We start from the raw sequence: 18,121 nt of genomic DNA, 5'->3' as shown, positions 1-18,121 counted from the left end.
GCCAGCACAAACCCTGCTTTGTGTCCGTCCAGGGCCGTGTTCCCTTCCTGCAGTACCTGGAGCAGTGACAGGTGGTGACACAGGAGTGATGAGATCCCACAGGTCACAGCAAGGCCGCTGCACAAGTGTTGCCAGGAGCAAAACTCTGCCTCCCACCTGGGAGGAAGCTATGATCAGGTGCCCGTGTGTTTTTCTGTGTGTGAGACTGGCATCAGCGCCCCGAGTTTATCCTGAAGGATCCGCTTCAGGGCACAGAAACACTGTTGGTCTCACAAAGACATTCCTGGGTCACTTTAAATAAGGAACACTGAGATTTCTTTTTGCGTGGCTGAGCTGCACTCTAACGTTCTGCCTATTGTTAAATGGAATGATTTGTTTCCCGACTTGTTTGTGCTGTGAAATGTACATCTTCCCAGCCACGGAAGGTGTTTGATGAGGTCACAGTTTTAAGGAGAGACTGTGGGCAAGGGAAACTGTAGGGGTGAAAATCGAGTTTAAAGGAGCCACAAAAAGGTGGAGCTTATACCTGTTGTAGCTCCCCACCTTTACAGACTTGCAGCACGTCTCACAAGTACGATTTCACATGCACGTTTATGTAATGTGAAGTTCTTTTGGTGAGCTTTGCAGGGACTGTGGAGAACTTCCAACTGGTGAGTGTAGTCAGGGGCTTGATCTTTGGGCAAAAAAATACAACCTTGATGCCTTTGCAGGGGAATAAAGTGGGATGAAAGCAAGGTGTGATGAGTCCCACCTGGGTTTTGTGTCTGCTTTCCGCTGGCGTGGGGCAGCTCCCTTGCCAGGCACCGCTCCAGAAGGTTTCTGTTCTGATAGTGTGTTACCAGGCCTCTGCTGAGGAGACAAAGGGAGAAGTGAGGTGGGTTTACTGTGCATAATGAGCTTGTAACTGAGATCCCCTTAACCTGGGAACTGTATTGCAGTCTTCATTAACATGAACACCACTGGAATCCCTGTCAGAGCTTGCATGAGCTCCCTAGGAGCAGAGCCTCTTGTGTGAGGGAGGTCCAGAGTCTCTTCCACACATTGAATTGAAGACAGTAGTTCATATATTCCTTGTTTGCAAATGAGCATCTCAGGTCTGTCACTCATGGATCTCCTGCAGGCCACTGCAGATCTGTGTCTGTTGTGAGGAAATTGCTCAGCTGTATCTCTGTGCTTTGTTTTCTGTCTGTGGGTTCAGCCTGGACAGCATTTTCCTTTCCTGGCTGTACGTCAGTCGGGCACAGAGGAAAGAGCAGAAAGAGGCTCAGGGCATCCTTCTGTTCCTCTCTCTCAGGTTTTCTCACACCACTTTCTGGCCTGGTTTCCCAAGGAATGAAGTGCCATGTCATCACACTCTGTGTGTGTGTACCTCTGGAGATCTAGCATGGAGAGGGTTGATTTCAGTGCCGCAGTTGCAGAGTAACAGGCAGAGTCCTCGTGAGGCAGTGTGGATTCTATCTAGAGCCTGGTCCTGAGCCCAGCAGACCCGTGTGCTATTCCCAGTTCTGCTGTGAACTGCTCTACTGTGGGCAAATTATGATTCCTTATTACAGCTGAGTTTTCTCATCTAGGAAGCAATGAGGATGTTTGTTCCCTTTGCAGGTGTTATTGGCAGTATTTTAGGGGGATTTCCCTCCATCCAGTAGTAAAACTCACAAACCACTGAAATGTCTGTGTACAGAAGTCAGTGTCCCAAACAGCAGTCTGCCCTGGGGGTTCTTTTTGTGTTACCATCCCTTGTTTAGAAATCAGTTGTTCTGTTTTAGCTGGTGTTTCATAACTGCTCTCTGACTTGGAAAGCAGAACTGTACAGTTGTCCATGCTGGTTTCATTTGTTTGTTCATTTGTCAGTGGTATCTGGGCTCTCGCTGTCACTGCAGGGATACTTACACGTGTGAGATTTTGAGTACAGATGTTGTGATGTGGAAAACATGCCACATTTGTCTGGCTCTTTCGTAACAGAAATTGTAAAGGGAAGGCTTCCTTTGCTTTGTTTAACCTGCTACCTACAGCTGAAGCAGCACAGCAAAGAGGATTGAGACTGAGGAACAGATAGAGCTACCGTGGGCTTCATTTTAACACTTAGAACTCAAAACAACTCAGGGATTGTTGTTATAGACTTGGGAAGGTTTTGGGCATGTAAACAGTGCCAGCTGTTTGTATGACACATCTGGTCCCTATTAAGTTGGTCACTAGAGACTGTACGGGCCGTTCTTACACATTATTTTTGTGAGGTTGGGCAATGCTACTTTCGCCTCGTTTTGTAGAGGGACAAATAAGTAACAGAGATGTCTAACTGATGAGCACATGCAGATTGTGTTGGCAACACCTCTTCTTCTTGAGCATCTGCAGGGCAAAATGCCACGGTTCCTTGTGCTGCAGAAACCAGGTTGTGAAGAGTGGCTGTTGGGGTGCTGGAGGGGAGGAGGAACACAGCAGCCTGGAGGAACCTTGTCATCTGGGCCAAGCTGAACTTCCCTTGCTTCTTTGGTTCTCTGACCTGAATTCCCAAATACTTTTGGGATGATTGTAGCTGAAATTCAGCTTCAGAGACCTTACTAGTAGCCAAAAGGAGACAAAAGAACAAGCATTTACATATAACTGCCAGGGAATTCATGTGGGTCCAGTCATCTGCTTCCCACCGCCTGCAAATAGCACACCTGGTCTCAAGGGCTTTGAGTGACTGTCTTGGAGGGTTTCACTAGTTTTAAAAGTCAGACTCTAAACAGATGCCGTAGGTCTCATAAGGACTCATGTCCCTCCAGACCCACACAACACACTTGAGCTCTGTTCAGAAAATAAAAGCACAAAATATTACACAAGTATGTCCCAAACAGCCTTAAGACAGAAGAGAGGGGAAAGATGAAGAAATGCATCAGAATTCATTCCCTTTGTTAGCTGTAATGTCACACCTGTATAAGGTGGCAGGTGCAGTACAGTAAAAAGGCACATTTTTCGTTATCCTTTCTCCTGCACACACATCTCATTCTCTTTCTAAACCCCACCGTGTGGTTCAGCTTTGGGAATTGGAGATGCCTTTTTTAGCTCACAGAGCTAAAGCCTGGTTTAAAAATCAGTCTGCTTTCTGTCAGCTTCCAGCGAATCACACATGGCCCTCCTCTCCCCCTTGCCATGCTCTGTTACCCATCAAATGCCAACGCTACTACCACAGCTGCGGGTGTTGGCCCAGCACAGAGAGCAGCCATCGGTCTTCCTAAAATAGTGCTGAGCCCTGGCTCCTGTTTGCACTGGTGCACGTGAAGCTCATTCTGAATTGAGATAGCAGGGTTGCTGTTGTCTGTTTGCTGGGGAACTTGTTGACCAGAGCCTTGGCTGCGGCTCAGGAGCTTAGGCAGAAAGGAGCTGTGGCTGTAACCCTGGTCTCTATCAGCTGCTCTTCCATCAAAGCTGTAATTCAAGTCAGCTTCAGAGACCAAGGATTTAAAAGCAGGAGTCACAGGTGACCCTATTCTTATGGTAAGAGATGTGCCATTTTAAGCCAGAACTGTAAAGGTCCAATGTGTGTGTGTGTTAATGACCAGAGCAGCTTCATGCCTCTTGTGTCAAACCACCTGAAGGATTTGCCTCAGCTTGTCAATGTCACCACTACAACAGTCTTTCTCCCTTGCTGCTCTCAAAGCTAGCTCCAGGAGGATTTCTTTGGAGAAGTTCATCCTTCCTCGTTCTAGTCTTTGCCCCCAGTGAGCTCATGATTAAGTAATGTATTCTGATGTAACTGGTTCATGCAGTAGCACAGTAAATAATGGTCTACACAGGCTATTAAAGCCACAGCTCTTGAGCCACATCACTGTATAGAGCAGAGGTGGGGCTTCATGCAGTGTCTGGCAGCATCTGAGCTGGGTCTCTTCAGTATATGAAGTTCAGTCTCTTCTGCAGGCTCTTCATTATATGAAGTACAGCTTTGCCCACACATCCACACTGATGGCAATGGCTGTGTAGGAGCTGTGGTGCAGAGAACAAACTGGACACATATGCAAAAGGGCTGAAGATTTACCATCTGTTGCTGTGTTGAGTTTTGTCTAATTGGAGGGAGTTTTGAGGCTGGCTCCTGTAGACATGGCGTAGCGATGACTTCAGAGAACGCTTCTCCTCTGCACTGGTGTTCTCCCCAAAATGAACCCAGTTTAAAACTAAGTAGTCATCAAAATACAGCTCAGGAGTGGTGGAGGGCAAAGCCTGTTTGCTAGGAGAAGCTTCTGGCTGGGAAAAATTCCCATGTTACCAAATTTTCTGTCTTTATAACATAGGACGTGGTGTGAGGCCACGTTTCTGTCCGTGTTCTACATTTGCTTAATGCCATCGTTTCTGTTGCTGACTGGAGGCGGCTATGAGGATATAACCCACTGCTTGCATCTGCAGTTGCTCTTTATATTCACACGTTCTTACCTCCTCTGTAGGAAGTTAACAACAACTTAGTAGTAGTTGTGCAATTTAGGGTTTTCAGTTAGGTTTATTCAACCATTTCTCATTCTGCAGGCAGCTGCTGGTGTGAAACCCAGGGTGCAGATGTGTAATTATTTCAAAGGGCACCAGAATGTATTCAGTGTTTTCAGTCCAAGTGAGTAAATCTGCCGCAGTGCCCATTATTTAGTGGCATGAGAATGAGCCGTAATGTTGTCATTAAAGCAGCAAGGGGTTTTGTTTTGCTTCCCTCCCTCAACCATTTCCCTGCGTTTTGTGGTGCATTATTTTCTTCTGGCTGCATTTTGTATTAGAGTTGCACAAGAGCAGATCTGATCTGATGAGGGAGGTAGGAGTGTGTCTGTGAGAATACTCCTCTTGGCAGAAGACACATGATTGAAGGAAGGGTGAGGCAGAGCCACAGATCTGCTTGGGGAGCTGTCGAATGGGAAAAGCTTAGAAATACCCTACCACATTGGCAGGCTCTTGCCTGATTATAAAGCTAAGGCTTTCCTTTTAATGTGATGGTGAAACCTCAGAGGAGCTCATCACCTGAAGGTTCGGGTACTTACTTGAAGGTCATCCAGACCATCACACCCTTAAATTCTACAGAGTCTGGCTGCACATCACACGAGAACAGGCTTCTTGGTTCTTCCCTTTTTGTGAGGTGGTTTGGTGCTTCTTGCCTCCACTGTTTCCCTCTGACAGGCAATGGACAGTGGCCTTCTGTTTTGCCCCAAGGCCCGTTTCCTCCGGTGGGTCACAGCAAAGGGCTGAGTCAGCGTTAGTCCCCTGCGGTACCCAGCGTCAGGAGCTGCGCCGTGTGCACACACCGACGGGGAGGGCAGGACCTTCAGAAGCTGCTGCAGGACGCTGGCCCTCGAGCTGTCACGTGGCTTCTTGCTCTCTCCCCTTTCTATTTTTGATTGCCCTTTGAAGTGAGCTTATTGAGTCACGCAAGACTGAAAGAAACAACAGACAATAATTCGGCTTCCTTATTTCTTGCCCTATTTCTGGACTGACCAGACACTCGTCCATTTCCCACCTCCTCCCCCACGCTCGTCGGCTTCCTGCATGTCTTTGGCTTACAGCACCACCAAATCCACCCCACTGCTCCTGTAGGCTTCTTGTTTCTTTTGTTTGTTTGTTCTTGCTGAGGAGCAGCCAGTTCTCACAAGTTACCCCTGAACATTTCAGCACATGCTGCGTGTAAATCAGGCGCTGGGCGTTACAAGGTTCCCAGTCTTCCACGAGCACTGTGAACATGTGTCATTAGGAATCATTCTTTTCTCTTCCCTGGAGCTGGAAAGAAGATAGAGGTTGTTCAGGCTTAACTTTCTGTGTGTTTCTTTTCCCATGATGTCTCACAACAGAACTGAAACTGACATGGTGCCGCGTGTCATGGCTTTGTGTGGCATCACATCATCCTGTCCAGTTACAGCAGGAATTACCCATATTTGGCTCTAAATGGCCTGTATGTTTTTTAAGGATACTGTAGCTATCTCTAGTAAGAGGGTTCAGATTCTACCTAAGTGACATTTATTGGTCCTGGCTGTAGTTAGAGCACCTATGAGACAGGTTTTGGCCCCTGGGATCTCAGCATTCCCCATGAAGCCTCTCAGTTGTGGAAACACGTGCGAGTCAGTTCTCCTTCTGGCTCACTGTGTACTGTTTGGTACCCACAGCTTCCATCCAAGGCCCTTCAGCAGAGTATCTATGTGACAGACCCCTTGTTGTGCACACTGTGTGGCACCCCGTGTGGCTCTCCCTCCGTGTCGTGTGCCCGCTGTTGACACTTGTCTCCGTTTCCTTCGTCTCGCAGGTATTACGACAACTTCACCCAGTGCACGGAACGCGAGGCCAACAACGCCAGTTGCTTCTGGCCAAACCCCCTCGCAGAGGGCTTCATCACTGGGATCCACAAACAGTTCTTTTCAAACTGTACTTCGGAAAAGGTTCACTGGGAAGACCCACCGGATGAAATTCTCATCACTCTGATCTTGATCCCGGTCATGCTGACGTGTGCCATGATAACACTGGTAGTGTGGTGCAGCAAGAGGAGCGATATCCTGGTGTAGGCTCTTCCTCTGGGCTTCCTTTCTCCATCTCCTTCTTCCAGAAACACTAAGAGAGGAGGACGAAGAGAGAAACACGGTGTAGAGATTTCAGATCTGCTTGAAACTGAACCTGTGAGACACTGAGGCAGAGATGATGCTCCAGGGAACACAGAGCTGCAGAAAGTCACTGCTGCTGGTGCAAAGCTCTCTGCTTCCATCGGGCCTCACCGCCACGGAATTCACAGGCAGGGCCCAGCAACGGACCCCTTAGCTGCAAAAGGGGTTACTGAAGTTACTGCCCCATGAGAAACCTGGCTGGAGGAGTACATTTTGCAAAGCTGTCTGTAAGTGTGTGTGCACGCGGTGTGGCGCTGGCTGCGGGGGAGATGACGGCGCTCGAGTTTCTCTGCAGGACGCTTGAGGTTTTCATCTGTGAACCCTGTGACTGGGAGAGAAGATCCCTGGCAAAGGAACTGACCGTGGATGTAACCAAGTGGCAGCTTTTCCCAGCAGCCAGTTGAAAAACATCGTTGTAAAAGAGCTGGAAATACTGTCCTGGTAAAGGAACAATTTCTGTGTCCGGTGACTATCCCCACGGGGAAATTGTCGTGCCACGTTATAAACTGGTTTATAAAATGCCTTTAAGCATGGCTACTTGGGATTGTGTGGCTTACAAACAAGCTCTGGGAAAGACATACAGGTCTTATTTTACAGACCTGGAAAATGTGAGAGGAAATTGGTTATAAATATACTATAATCCAATATACTAGATATTGGATTATAAATATACTGAGGAGTAATGAAGAAACTTTCTTACTCCTGACCCTTCATTTTTCCTCTTTTATAATTACCATTCTCCATGACTTGTGCTCCCTGTATACTCCCCACTCACTGCAGTTTGTGCAAGTGGTATCCTACAAATAAATATGAAGGTGTCATGTTGATGGAAGTGCCTTTCAGAGTGTAATTTTGTACACAGGTAATCCTTCATCCCGTGCAGAGGGTGGGAACTAAAGAGTGAGCATCAAAGCTGGGGACAGACGTAGCAGGAGAGAGGCAGTTCTACGCAGAAAGCTTATTCTATAAAGCTATTCCTATGTAAGAGTCTAAATAAAGAAAATATGCCCCAAATCAAACAACTTCTGTGCTCATGGTGTAAACTTGTCACAAAATGCCTTTCAGCTGAACGCCCTTTGGTTCTGAGAGCAAACCTGTCCCCAGCAGCCCTTCATTGTTATATACACCGCAGAACTGCCCCGGGTTGGTGTGGAGCCACCTGTGCCGGGCGGCCGCGGTTCTGGAACCTTCCCCCGGCTCCGAACGGGACCCACCTGCGGCCACACCTGGTGCCTCTCAGCGCTAATTAGCAGGGAAATGCCCAGCTGGAGGGGAGCGCGAGGCTGGGGCGTGATGGAGGGGAGCCCGTGGGGAAGGCAGGAGCGCTGCTGGACCGGAGAGCTGGACCGCAGACCCCCCTCAGCCCCGGGACAGAGCAGCTGTGCCCTGCGCCCACCGAGGGCTCCGGCGGGCGGCAGCCGGTGTGTGAGGCGGCCGTGGCCGGGCCCGGCCGCTGCCCGCCGGCCGCAGAGCCGGGAGCGGAGAGGAGCCGCGGCCTCGGCACGGACGCACGTCGGGGCGGCCCCTGCGCTGGAGCGGGGCGATGGCGAGGAGTCCGCCCGCCCGGAGGCGAGACGAGCGGCTGGAGACACGGTGAGGGACCGGCCGCAGCCGCCGTGCCCGGCCCTGCGCTGGGGGGAGGCAGCGATGGGGCGAGGGAGGCACCGCGCACAGGGTGCGGGAAGGGCTCTGAGAGGGAGGGTCGCGCTCTTCACCAGCCTGCTGCTCTGGGGTGGCTTCTGTGCGCTGTGGGTTTAGGCGGTGCTGGAATAGATGGGCTTTGGTTTTCTTGCCCGGGACCGTCGGTGGGAGGGAGCCCTCCCTGTCCCTGGCAGCCTCCCGTTGAGCGGGGAGGAGCGAGCGAGCGGCTCGTTGTCGTGCTTTGTTCCACGATGTGCCTAAAGAGGAGCAAAGTACGCGGTGAAAGGCCGGGTAACGGCGTTTCAGCGCTCAGCCGGGTCGGCTTTGAGACCCCGCGCGGTCCCAGGCGCAGCTCTGCGGGCGGGACGCGTTACCCGGCTGGAATGGAATTGCCGTTCAGTTTCAAGCCCTTTGCTCGGCTCGTTTGTAAGTTGATAAAGCCAGCACACCTGTAGCCCGGGTTTGTTTTTAAGTCCTTTGTTTATTCACTACCCTCGCTTAGAATGATTCATTTCCTAAGGTGTTCCCAAAGTTGCTGTTTCATTCCGTGCGAGCAGAAGATGCTCTTTGTGAAAGAAGGACGCAGGTACTGAAGATTTTGAGCTGTTTTCCTACTGAGCTTAAATTCTCCATTAACATGTTTTGGCCACCAAAACAAGTGGTGAACTGAAAACCCCAAACCAGCACACGGCGTCGATCCAAAAGGTTGTTCGGTTGAGTGTTTTCTGTGGCCAAAACCAAGGAAGGTTTGCTTTGTGCATCGAGTTTCATTTTAATGCTCCTTTTACTTGGGTTTTTTTCCATGACCTTCAAGTTTCAGAACTTTTCTCTTGGAAGCCACACAGCAAGAATTTCGACTTTTTCCAAGCCGTGTTCATTTCCATGTAACTGCTGGATTTGGGGTGTGTTCTTGGGCTCACCTCAAACCACATTCACCCCATCCACAGGTCATCTGAGAGGTGGCAGCCAGGTTAATTCAGTGCCAACCGGTCTGGGTGCTGATCGAGAGGAAATGGCATCGTGCTTCCAGTTGTGCCTTGTGGTATGTGAACAAGTGCCGTGTTTAGGTGGATTCTGCTTAACTGGGAACTCAAGTGTGAGGGTTTTGGAGAGCCCAAGAAACGTAGGGTTCAAAGGATGGAAGTCGGCTTTCCATGGTGTGCCGTGGGGAAGGGGAGGGGGAGCGTTCTCTTGCTGCTCTGTGCTTTGAATGCGCAAATGGCGTTTTTCCCTGTGTGCCTTCCCCATCCAAAGTGGGATGTTCCACTCTCTTTTTGCATAGATATATGTGATAGAAGGGCAGGGAGGCTGAAGCGGTGTCTGTGGGACACTGCTGTTTTAATGCAGCCTCGGGGGTTAAATCCAGAGGAACGTTTATACTGCTTTAAAGAAAAAGGCAACTACAATGTCTGCTTCCTAACAGCCCTGGACATGGACAGGGAGCCAGAGTGATTCCTGCTGAATCCTCTGACACATCTTGTACTATGTGTTAGCCAGAGTCAGTGGTTATTTTCTGCTGCATGGAGCTTGCTACCTCTCCCCTGAAGCCTGTTTCCATTGCCAAGAAAATCACGTCTGGGACAGAGAATCTGGCTTGTATTGTAATTGCGAATTAATTCTATGTTACAAGAGAGTCTCAAAGGAAAAGAGGCAGAGACTCAAACAGAAGGGAAATGACTGGTTGAGAGTCCCTCCTAGATTCAGAACAGAGCTGCATCCCGAGCAGTGCCTAGGCCAGAAGTGACAGGCTGGCTAGGCAGCTGGCTGACATTGCTTAATTGCTGCGAGTTATGGGATCTTCGTTCGTTCAGGAACAAATGGCAAAGTGAGTGTTTCTGTGGGGTGTGAGGGCTTCACCAAAGAGCTGGTGGAAGAAGTCAGCGAGGAGCAGGAGCGAGACAGAGGCTGAGAGGGCTGCCAGCCCTCTTCAGTGCAGAAACATATCAAGGGTGAAGGCCAAAAGAGAAGAGCTCCTGAAGTGCGAGGACGATTTGGGCCCTCTGTCCAAGAGGAGGACCTCACCCTAAGCAGAGCAGTGGCAAATGTCCCTTGGAGCATTGGTAAGGAATGATGAGGAAATTCCTCGTGCTCTTTACATCTCTGTAAGTCCCCACCAAAGCAACCAAAAGCCTTTCTTTCCTTTCTGGCGTCCTCCCACCCAGCAGGAGTCTCTGCTACAAACGCCTCTCTGCGAGTGTCCCCGGGAATGTCCAGGGAGGCCTCGCAGCTGAGTCTGGGGCAGAGAGGGCAGGGACAGCCCCTGGGCCTCCTGGGCACAGGCACTTTCTCTGGTGCAGGTGACATCTCTGCCTGCCTACACCTCTGTGGATCCTGGCAGCAGGCAATGTACTGGAGTCTTTTGGAATCTGATGTCAAGTTGGAGTTTTGCAAGACAACGTGTAGGTAGTGCTGCAGGGCTGGATGTTGTTTTGCTTAAGCTGTCACTGTCGAAGTCATGAGGGTGCTTCATTCCCAGGTGGTGAAAGATATTGACCTTAATTTGCTGTGTCTTGGCTTCCAAATGGAAAACAAAGGTGATGGGGTCTTTTACCTCATGGGTGTGTTGGAAGGATAAGTAAGTGCATGACATCAGAGGAAGTCTAGCAGGTGCACTCTTCCAAAGGCATGAAGCTGTAAATCCAGCCAGCTTTGGACATGCAGGTGCCTTTGCTTTCTGCTCAGTGAATGGTGAGATCTCCCTGTCTCTTCAGACATCTCTAGATGAAGATGTTGGAGACACTTGTGTCAGGGTCACAGTCTCTGAGCCAGCAGAACTGAAATAGCAGCTGGGTTGTATTTGTAAGGAAATCTTATTAGTCCTAATGGGGCACTGTTAATAAGAGACTGGAGTCAGTCTGCAGCCTTAAAAGCCTCATTTGAGAAGAGCTGAGTTTGCTGGGTTTTGACAAAGAATAGTTTTTGAGGATAGCTATTAATAATTGAGGTCACAGGTGATAAAGTGTCCACAGGCTCAGCATCTGAGAGGAGTGTGTACCTGTGCTGGGGTTTTAAGTGGACTCACTTGAGTCTAAGGAGAGAGATTTGCTGAGACCATAATTCAAGAGAGGTATTTGCTTAAGAGTGTAACATTTATGAGGTGGTTGCAGTGACTTTTTGTGTCAGCAGTGGGTGAATCCCAGCTCTTGGGGACTGCCTGATTTGTCCCAGAATATTTTAAAGTGAACAGCTGTGTCAGCAAACTTGATGCCCAGATGGATTGCTGAGAACACCCCTGTTTGACAGTCATGTGGGCAGAGCATTTGCAGACCTCCCCCCACTTTTTTTTTTCCCTGTCTTGCAACGATTTGATTTTGCCATCCAAAGCCAGCCTATTTCAGGAGTACTTTCTTCAGCAGAGTAGCAGGACTCTGCAGTAGGTGTTTAACAGGTCGTTCTAGTAACTGAAGCTTTAATGCTTACCGCAAAGTACTCTGGTACATCTCCTGTATAAACTTTCTGAAACAAGTGTAAGAAAGTCAAACCAATAAGCATGACCTCAGCTGTGGCAACTCCATCTCTATGCTGTATGTAATCTGAAATAGTTATGAAATAGGGCTGAGTAATTTTGACTTGACTGCAAAAAGTGAAGGAAGATGTCTCTGGCCACGTAGAGGAGTTAGACAGATTGCAGCACTGCAGCAGAGCAATGTTCCACAGTGCTTTGTGTACCGTGCAGTACTGCCAGTTATGCTGCAGGGTGGCAGTTGAGAAACAGAAACAAAGGACACTAACAGGCCACAAATATTTATGATACCACAAATTACACTAATGAAAAAACTCAGCCTTAAAATATTTACATGAAGGATGTTTATGCAAGATAGTTTATGCAAGTTGAGGCTTTTGTTAAAAATAAAGCCTGGTAAGAGCAAGAATGGAGTCAGATGAATGCTGGGAAGAGCAATGACCCAGGTCTGCAGCAGCTTCTCAATTGTCCTGGGTATAAACTGTTTGATTTGAGTCTGTCAGATCTTTTTGCCATGCAGTGGATTAGTATTGATTGCTAGCCCTGGTTTCCAGAAGCTTTAAGAACATGCAGCTCCAGAGGGTTAATCAGTCAGATTGATAAAGCAAGGGTGCAGCTGCAGTAACGTGGGTTGCAGGTAGCGTGACGGTGAGCTCTGTGCTGAGAGGCCCACAGTGCTCAGCATGGGGGGTTTTCTTTGTTCCACACCCGTTCCTGCTGACACTTTCCCAGTGTTTTCTACTGCTTTACAATTTGGTCCTCTGAATGTCTGTGATTTGCTCTTAACTCCGGGTGTAAAGATGATTGTGGAAAGAAAGAATCAATGTCTCGCTGAAAACACTGGGCAGCTGGTAAATGTACCAGTAGTCTCACAAACATCTCCTGCTTCTCCAAGGAACATGAAGAACTTGCAAGTAAAGGTGTAGGTCTTGCTGAGGCAGGGTGCTGTGGGATGTTTCATAAGACTTGCCAGGGGCAGCCGTGGGGAGGAAGGAGGAGTGTGAGGAGTCACCTTAGTGCTTCCCTGCTCGCTTAGGGGCTGCTTTAATCTCAGCCCACAGCAGGTCACGGCCATGCTCTGCCCAGGGGTGTCTTAGAATTGTTTTGGTTAGAAAAGATCATTAAGCATATTGAGTCCAACCATCCCCTCACCTCACACTGACACCAGCTGTGAGGTGCTTCTGTCCTATCCCCATTGCACTAAAGAAACCACCACAAATCCAGGTGAGAGGATGCATTACCAAGATGCAGCTTAAAAGCAATCTCCAGGGCAAGTGCTGCTGATGGCCATGAATTAACAGCAATAAAAGCAGTAGATCCAATTCACCTGGTTAACTTGGGACTGTTGCAATTGAGCTGAAGCCAGAGAGCAAGCTTGAGTTAAAGCACACGTCTTTCAAAACACATCACACCAGTCAGTGCTTCCAGGCTGGCGTGGGACCCCCTGACCCGGGCAGGTCCTTTGTATTGCCCCAACATTTCAGTGGCTTCAATGGCCTTGCAGTTGCTTGCTGTGTGAGCTTCTAAGCTTGTACACTTCCATGGTTGTTTCCTGACTTGTTCTTAAATGACTGAAGGAACTACTTACATGCTAGTGCAGTCGGCAGAGCTTTTGATACACAGACTTTCCTTTGGCTGGATCCTGCTGGGACCACAACATTTCTACAAAGCAGATCCAGCTCTGAAACTGACGGAAGAGAAAGAGCAATGCCCACATCAAGTGTGACTTTGACTGATGTTGTGGTTTGGACTCAGTGTTAATGACCCCAGGTCAGACTTCTGACAGCCTGAGGCGTCATAACTGAAGCCTTAGATACAGTGGGGAAATTCTGCCCTTTTTAGTGGCTGCAGGGCATTGAAAGGCAAGTGGATATTGCCAGCTGAAAAGCAACTTTCAAACCAGATGCTTGCTTCTCTCGGCAGTCTTTGTGGAAGGGGTGAATGTGTGTGCCAGCAGCCGGGAGCGAGTCACCGTCGCCTTCGAAGGTTTTGTGTTTGAAGAAAGAAATAGATAGGATCCAGGAGTCAAGAAAGAGAGAGGGCTGAAAAAAAGATCTGAAACCAGATCTCAATTTATTGTCCCTCCAGTATCTTACCTTACAATGTCTGTTACAGATAGTAACAGAAAATACCCCTGCAATCAGACACAGATCCTCGTGTCGGACGTTTCTCCTTTTTTCAGACACACTACAAGCTCCTGTAACGGTTCCTGCCCCAAACACGATGTAGCTGAGACAGGCAGAAGTCTTTCAAAACAAGATCATTTTCAGTAGCAACCCATGATGAGAACAGCAGTGATAACACGGCATGCTGAAGGCCACACATGTCCTGAGGCTGATGATCTAGGCCAGAAGTTAATGACTGCTGCTAATGTCACCAATGCATACTGTTCATTAGGATCCACCAGAGACTGTCCATATCAGAGCAATCATTTCAGTGACTCCCAGGGTCGTATGGTCAGCTTCCCCAGGCTTATTTCCCCTCTCTGGGGTGAAAGAAGTGCCTGAGAAAAGAAGAAAATGGAAGTATTTATAGCTTTATGTTGTGTGCTTCTCTCTTAAGGAGTCAGTGGGGTTTCTGGCAGCTGCAGTGTAATGGAAGCATACAGTGACTGCTCTGCTAGACTCATATTCCTCTGAGGCTGACATTAGATTGTCAAGGGGTCCTTCAAAGCAGCTGAGGACAGTGCCAGTTCCCAAACCTTGTTTTAGTAGGCTTGAAGTTATTTGTGCGTGATTGCAGCATCACTGGCTAAGCCCTGAGTCTGAGCTCCAGAACGCTGGTAGTGCTCCCTCTGATAGCTGACCTTTGTGTTTTCTATACTGCTTCAGCCAGGACCATCCCATAGGCCTTGTCAAAAATGTATTTTCAGAGCTTTGGGAGCCCATGGCGACCTCGTCACACCTTTGGTGTCCTCACGTGGAGTTGGCTTTGACACGGAGGGAGTTCTGCAAGCAGAGTGTGAATGAGATCAGGCATCATCCCTGGAAAAGTTTTCCACATCAAATGTGGCTGCTTGGAGTTTGGTACTCCTTACCTTCCCCTAGACTTTGGCTCACTCTTCATTGGGCCACACTGGAGGGAAAATAGTTGATGTTTTCTTGCTTGTTTTGCTCTGAAGGGATTGGTTGCCTCAGTGCTCAGAACTATGTTGATACAGGTAAGAGCTGTTAGAGCAGGGCTGGAACACCTCTCCTGCAAAGAAAGGTGAAGACAGTTGGGACAGCATGGAGGAGAGGGGAGACCTTATTGCAGCCCTTCAGTGTATAAAAGGGGTTTATAAGAAAGACAAGGAAGGACTTTTTTACCAGGATGTCTAGTGACAGGACAAGGGGCAGGGAGTCGGACTAGATGATCCTAAATGTTCCCTTCTAACCCAAACCACTCTGTGGTGCTGTCTCTATAACTTTTCTGGCTAAATTTCTCCCAATATCAAAAGAAACCCTCTTATTTTTGTTAATCAAAGGTTTTGATGGCTCAGTATTTACGTTGTTGAGCTGTGCTGGCTCAAACAGACCCCAGAGCCCCCCAAGGTATTTGTGTGATGTGAAACAATATTTAGAAATGAGGCATATGTATGGCTTTAAAAACACTCTGTGACTGTGCATCAGGTGTTGACTTTCCCTTTAAGCTTTTTCTTCACCACTTTCAGAACTTCTCTGTAAGAAAACAGGGGTGGGTTTTTTTGTCATGGCTTTTGAGGTTTGTTTCTTGTATTGCCCAGTCACAGGCTGGCTCCCAGAGCCTGATCTACGTGCCCCTCATTTCCCAGTCACCTCATGCCTCCCTGAGTTTTGGTGTGACCTTTCTGACAAATCTCTTCACCTTGGAAATTGTAGGGTAAGATTAAAAAAAAGGATTGCCACGGTGATTTTGTGAGTGGCTGCCACTTCACAGGGCACCAGCAACCTGAATTTTCCAGGGACTGGGAGTTCGATTCATGATCAAGTTCCTGCAGTTTCATTCTGCTGCAATTCCACCGCTGCAGCTGAGCAAACCTCAATTAAAGCTTAGTGGTGATGAATTATGCCTTTGGTTTGTTTTCCTTCTGAATGTAGAAGTTATATACTAAATAATGTTTGCTCCTCACAGGGTAGCTCTGAGGGGAAACATATTTGTCCTGAATATTAAAGACGCAAACTTGGCAGCAGTCGAAAGGAAAGTATTGGAGTGAGGAGGCTGGGATTGGATAGCTGGGTGAATTATTTGCTTTGCAGCACTGCTGTTGACGTTTTGCTTCTCTCAGGACCCATTTGGAAATAAATGAATGTGTCTCTTGGGAAAGAGGCACATGAAGCAGAGCTAGGGAAGTGATTATAATTAAATGGCTTCAGAACTGTAGCTTGGGCATGTTTTGTTCCCATAAGCAATGAGAGACCTTCCAGAGTGGACCCTGTGGTCTGTGATTTCCTATTACCTTAAATTGTCCAGCTTCCCAGAGTTTGGATGCTCTGTGTTTAAAGGACAGGGTTCTTTAAGGCTAGTGGTGGAATCAAGCCTACCTCTGGTACCCAATTCCCAGGACTACTTTCCCTTATGTGTTCATTGCATATTCCAACTAATCTTTCAACTTTGCAGTTCCTCCCCCCCCATTCTGCTACTTCCAATGATTTCATTCCATCTGGAACTCAGACACGTTCTGTATGTTCTGGTTCAGCTTCCCCTTCTTAATTAGCTTTTAATTTTGCACATAAACTTCAGGCAATTTGGTCTTGCTGACTTTATGTTTCTAATAATTGCCACAGTCCTTGGGCTTCTGCTCTGCTTACTTGAAGACCACACTGTGATTTTGTAGGCTTGTCTGCTGAGGTGGCCCACAGAGTGAGAACAGTTGTGCTTTACCAGTTGGCTCTGTGCATTCAGACAGCTGTGTAAGGAACATAAAGCTTCCCTTGGGCTGTCTGCAGTCAGTGACACAAACTCACCATTTAAACAAAAGGAGAAGTAATATTTCAGTGGGATGGAATGACAGATAGTTTTAATGAAACCTTCTCCTCATTGCAATGCATGAGAGAGAACCCTGTGATACATTATGTCTGTCTTCACCACTGTGGTCTTCTGGGAATCAGTAAAGGTAGGGCAGCTTCAGCTAAGAGTGCTGGAGAGCTAATGATGAGTGTTGTGCACAGACAATGACGGTTACAAAGGCTGCAGTGGGCACTTTAGTGGGTGTTTGTCACTGCTGTATGTAGAGCTGCTAATGTGCACGTTTATGTTGCAGACTGTCACAGGGGAAAAATATTAGTTGTGTGTGCCAAGAATTCAAATGGCAATCTTACAGGGCACATATCCTACTTTTCCATTAGACTTTAGGCTAAAACATAATCCCCTTCTGTTGCATGCTGAAGGTTTTTATGGGTTTGTTCATGTGCCAGTTCTTCACAGCGTGTTAGGTGCTTGTTGAGAAATCTGTCTTGAACATTTTACACCTGTGTGTGGTCCAGAATCCTGCTCTTCACAGTTGGGAGGCTGCTGCAGAACTTAACTGTGTCTTTCCCACAGGAGGAAGAGTTTCAGGATGTGGGACTTTTCCTGATGAATGCACAGACATTGTCAGTTTCTGCATTCTCATTGACATACCACCCAAACTCGAGCTGGACTTGGTAAAAAAGTCTGTTTTGCCTGGCACAGACAGTGACTGTTTCCTGCACCAGATAAATCCTGTGTAGGGGACTGTGAGTATGCTATGCTAGTCACAGATGGCTTACTCCATGCAATAGTCTTTCAGATTGCTGTTTTCCTCTCACATTAAAGCAAGGCAATGGTGTTTCTGTAGTAAGGGTCTGTCAGGTCTTATGTTGCTTCTGAGATGCGTTTTTCATCTGTATCTGCCTGGTCTCCATTTACATGGAGAAACACATGCTTACTCTATCCTCTCCCAAGGAATATGCACCCAATACCTGTTCTTTTGTTCATATTTAGACTGTAAGGAATTGCTGCAGTAGTCAGGAGAAGGCAAGTGATGGACAAAGACAGGGGAGTGGTTTATCAGCTTGTTGCAATATTGATTTAGCAGAGATGTCAAAAGACCACTCAGGTATCTCATCTGATGAAAGACTGTGAATAACCTTGGATTAGACACTGAAATTTACTGGCTCTGACTTGCTGCATGTCAGTAACCTTCTGCCTTGAACTGTTACCATTGCTCAGGAAAAATGGGAGATCAAAGAAAAAGGCAAATTTATAGAAGGGAAGTTTGTCAAAGAGAACAAAATACTCTGATGTAAAACTTCTGATTGTCACACAACAGACAGTGATTGCTGGAATCTGGGAGGAGCATGTAGAGCTGTCTTCTATAGTGAGCTCATTTCTGCTTCTTGAAGACTTGATGGGTCCTGTGAGGAATCAGCAGATGGACCTCTGACACGATCAGTAGCATTTCTCTCATGTAAACCTCATGTGCAGTTGTTGACTTCAAGGC

At 47.8% G+C, this 18,121-nt stretch overlaps 1 protein-coding gene across 2 annotated transcripts in view; it reads left to right on the top strand.

Annotated features, from left to right (window-relative positions):
* The window catches only part of RAMP3 (receptor activity modifying protein 3), a 33,864-nt gene extending 26,246 nt beyond the window's left edge, over positions 1-7,618 (top strand). For both annotated transcript variants that reach the window (XM_061997119.1, XM_061997120.1), the window contains one exon: positions 6,245-7,618. In XM_061997119.1, the coding sequence (XP_061853103.1) occupies positions 6,245-6,500 (256 nt within the window). In that variant the 3' untranslated portion in view covers positions 6,501-7,618. The remainder of the gene's footprint in view (positions 1-6,244) is intronic.
* Positions 7,619-18,121: the final 10,503 nt, after the last annotated feature.

The sequence above is a fragment of the Colius striatus genome, chromosome 5 (genome assembly GCF_028858725.1).
Source record: "Colius striatus isolate bColStr4 chromosome 5, bColStr4.1.hap1, whole genome shotgun sequence".
In the NCBI taxonomy this organism is placed as follows: Eukaryota; Metazoa; Chordata; class Aves; order Coliiformes; family Coliidae; genus Colius; species Colius striatus.
This window is presented reverse-complemented; position numbering and strand designations above follow the sequence as displayed.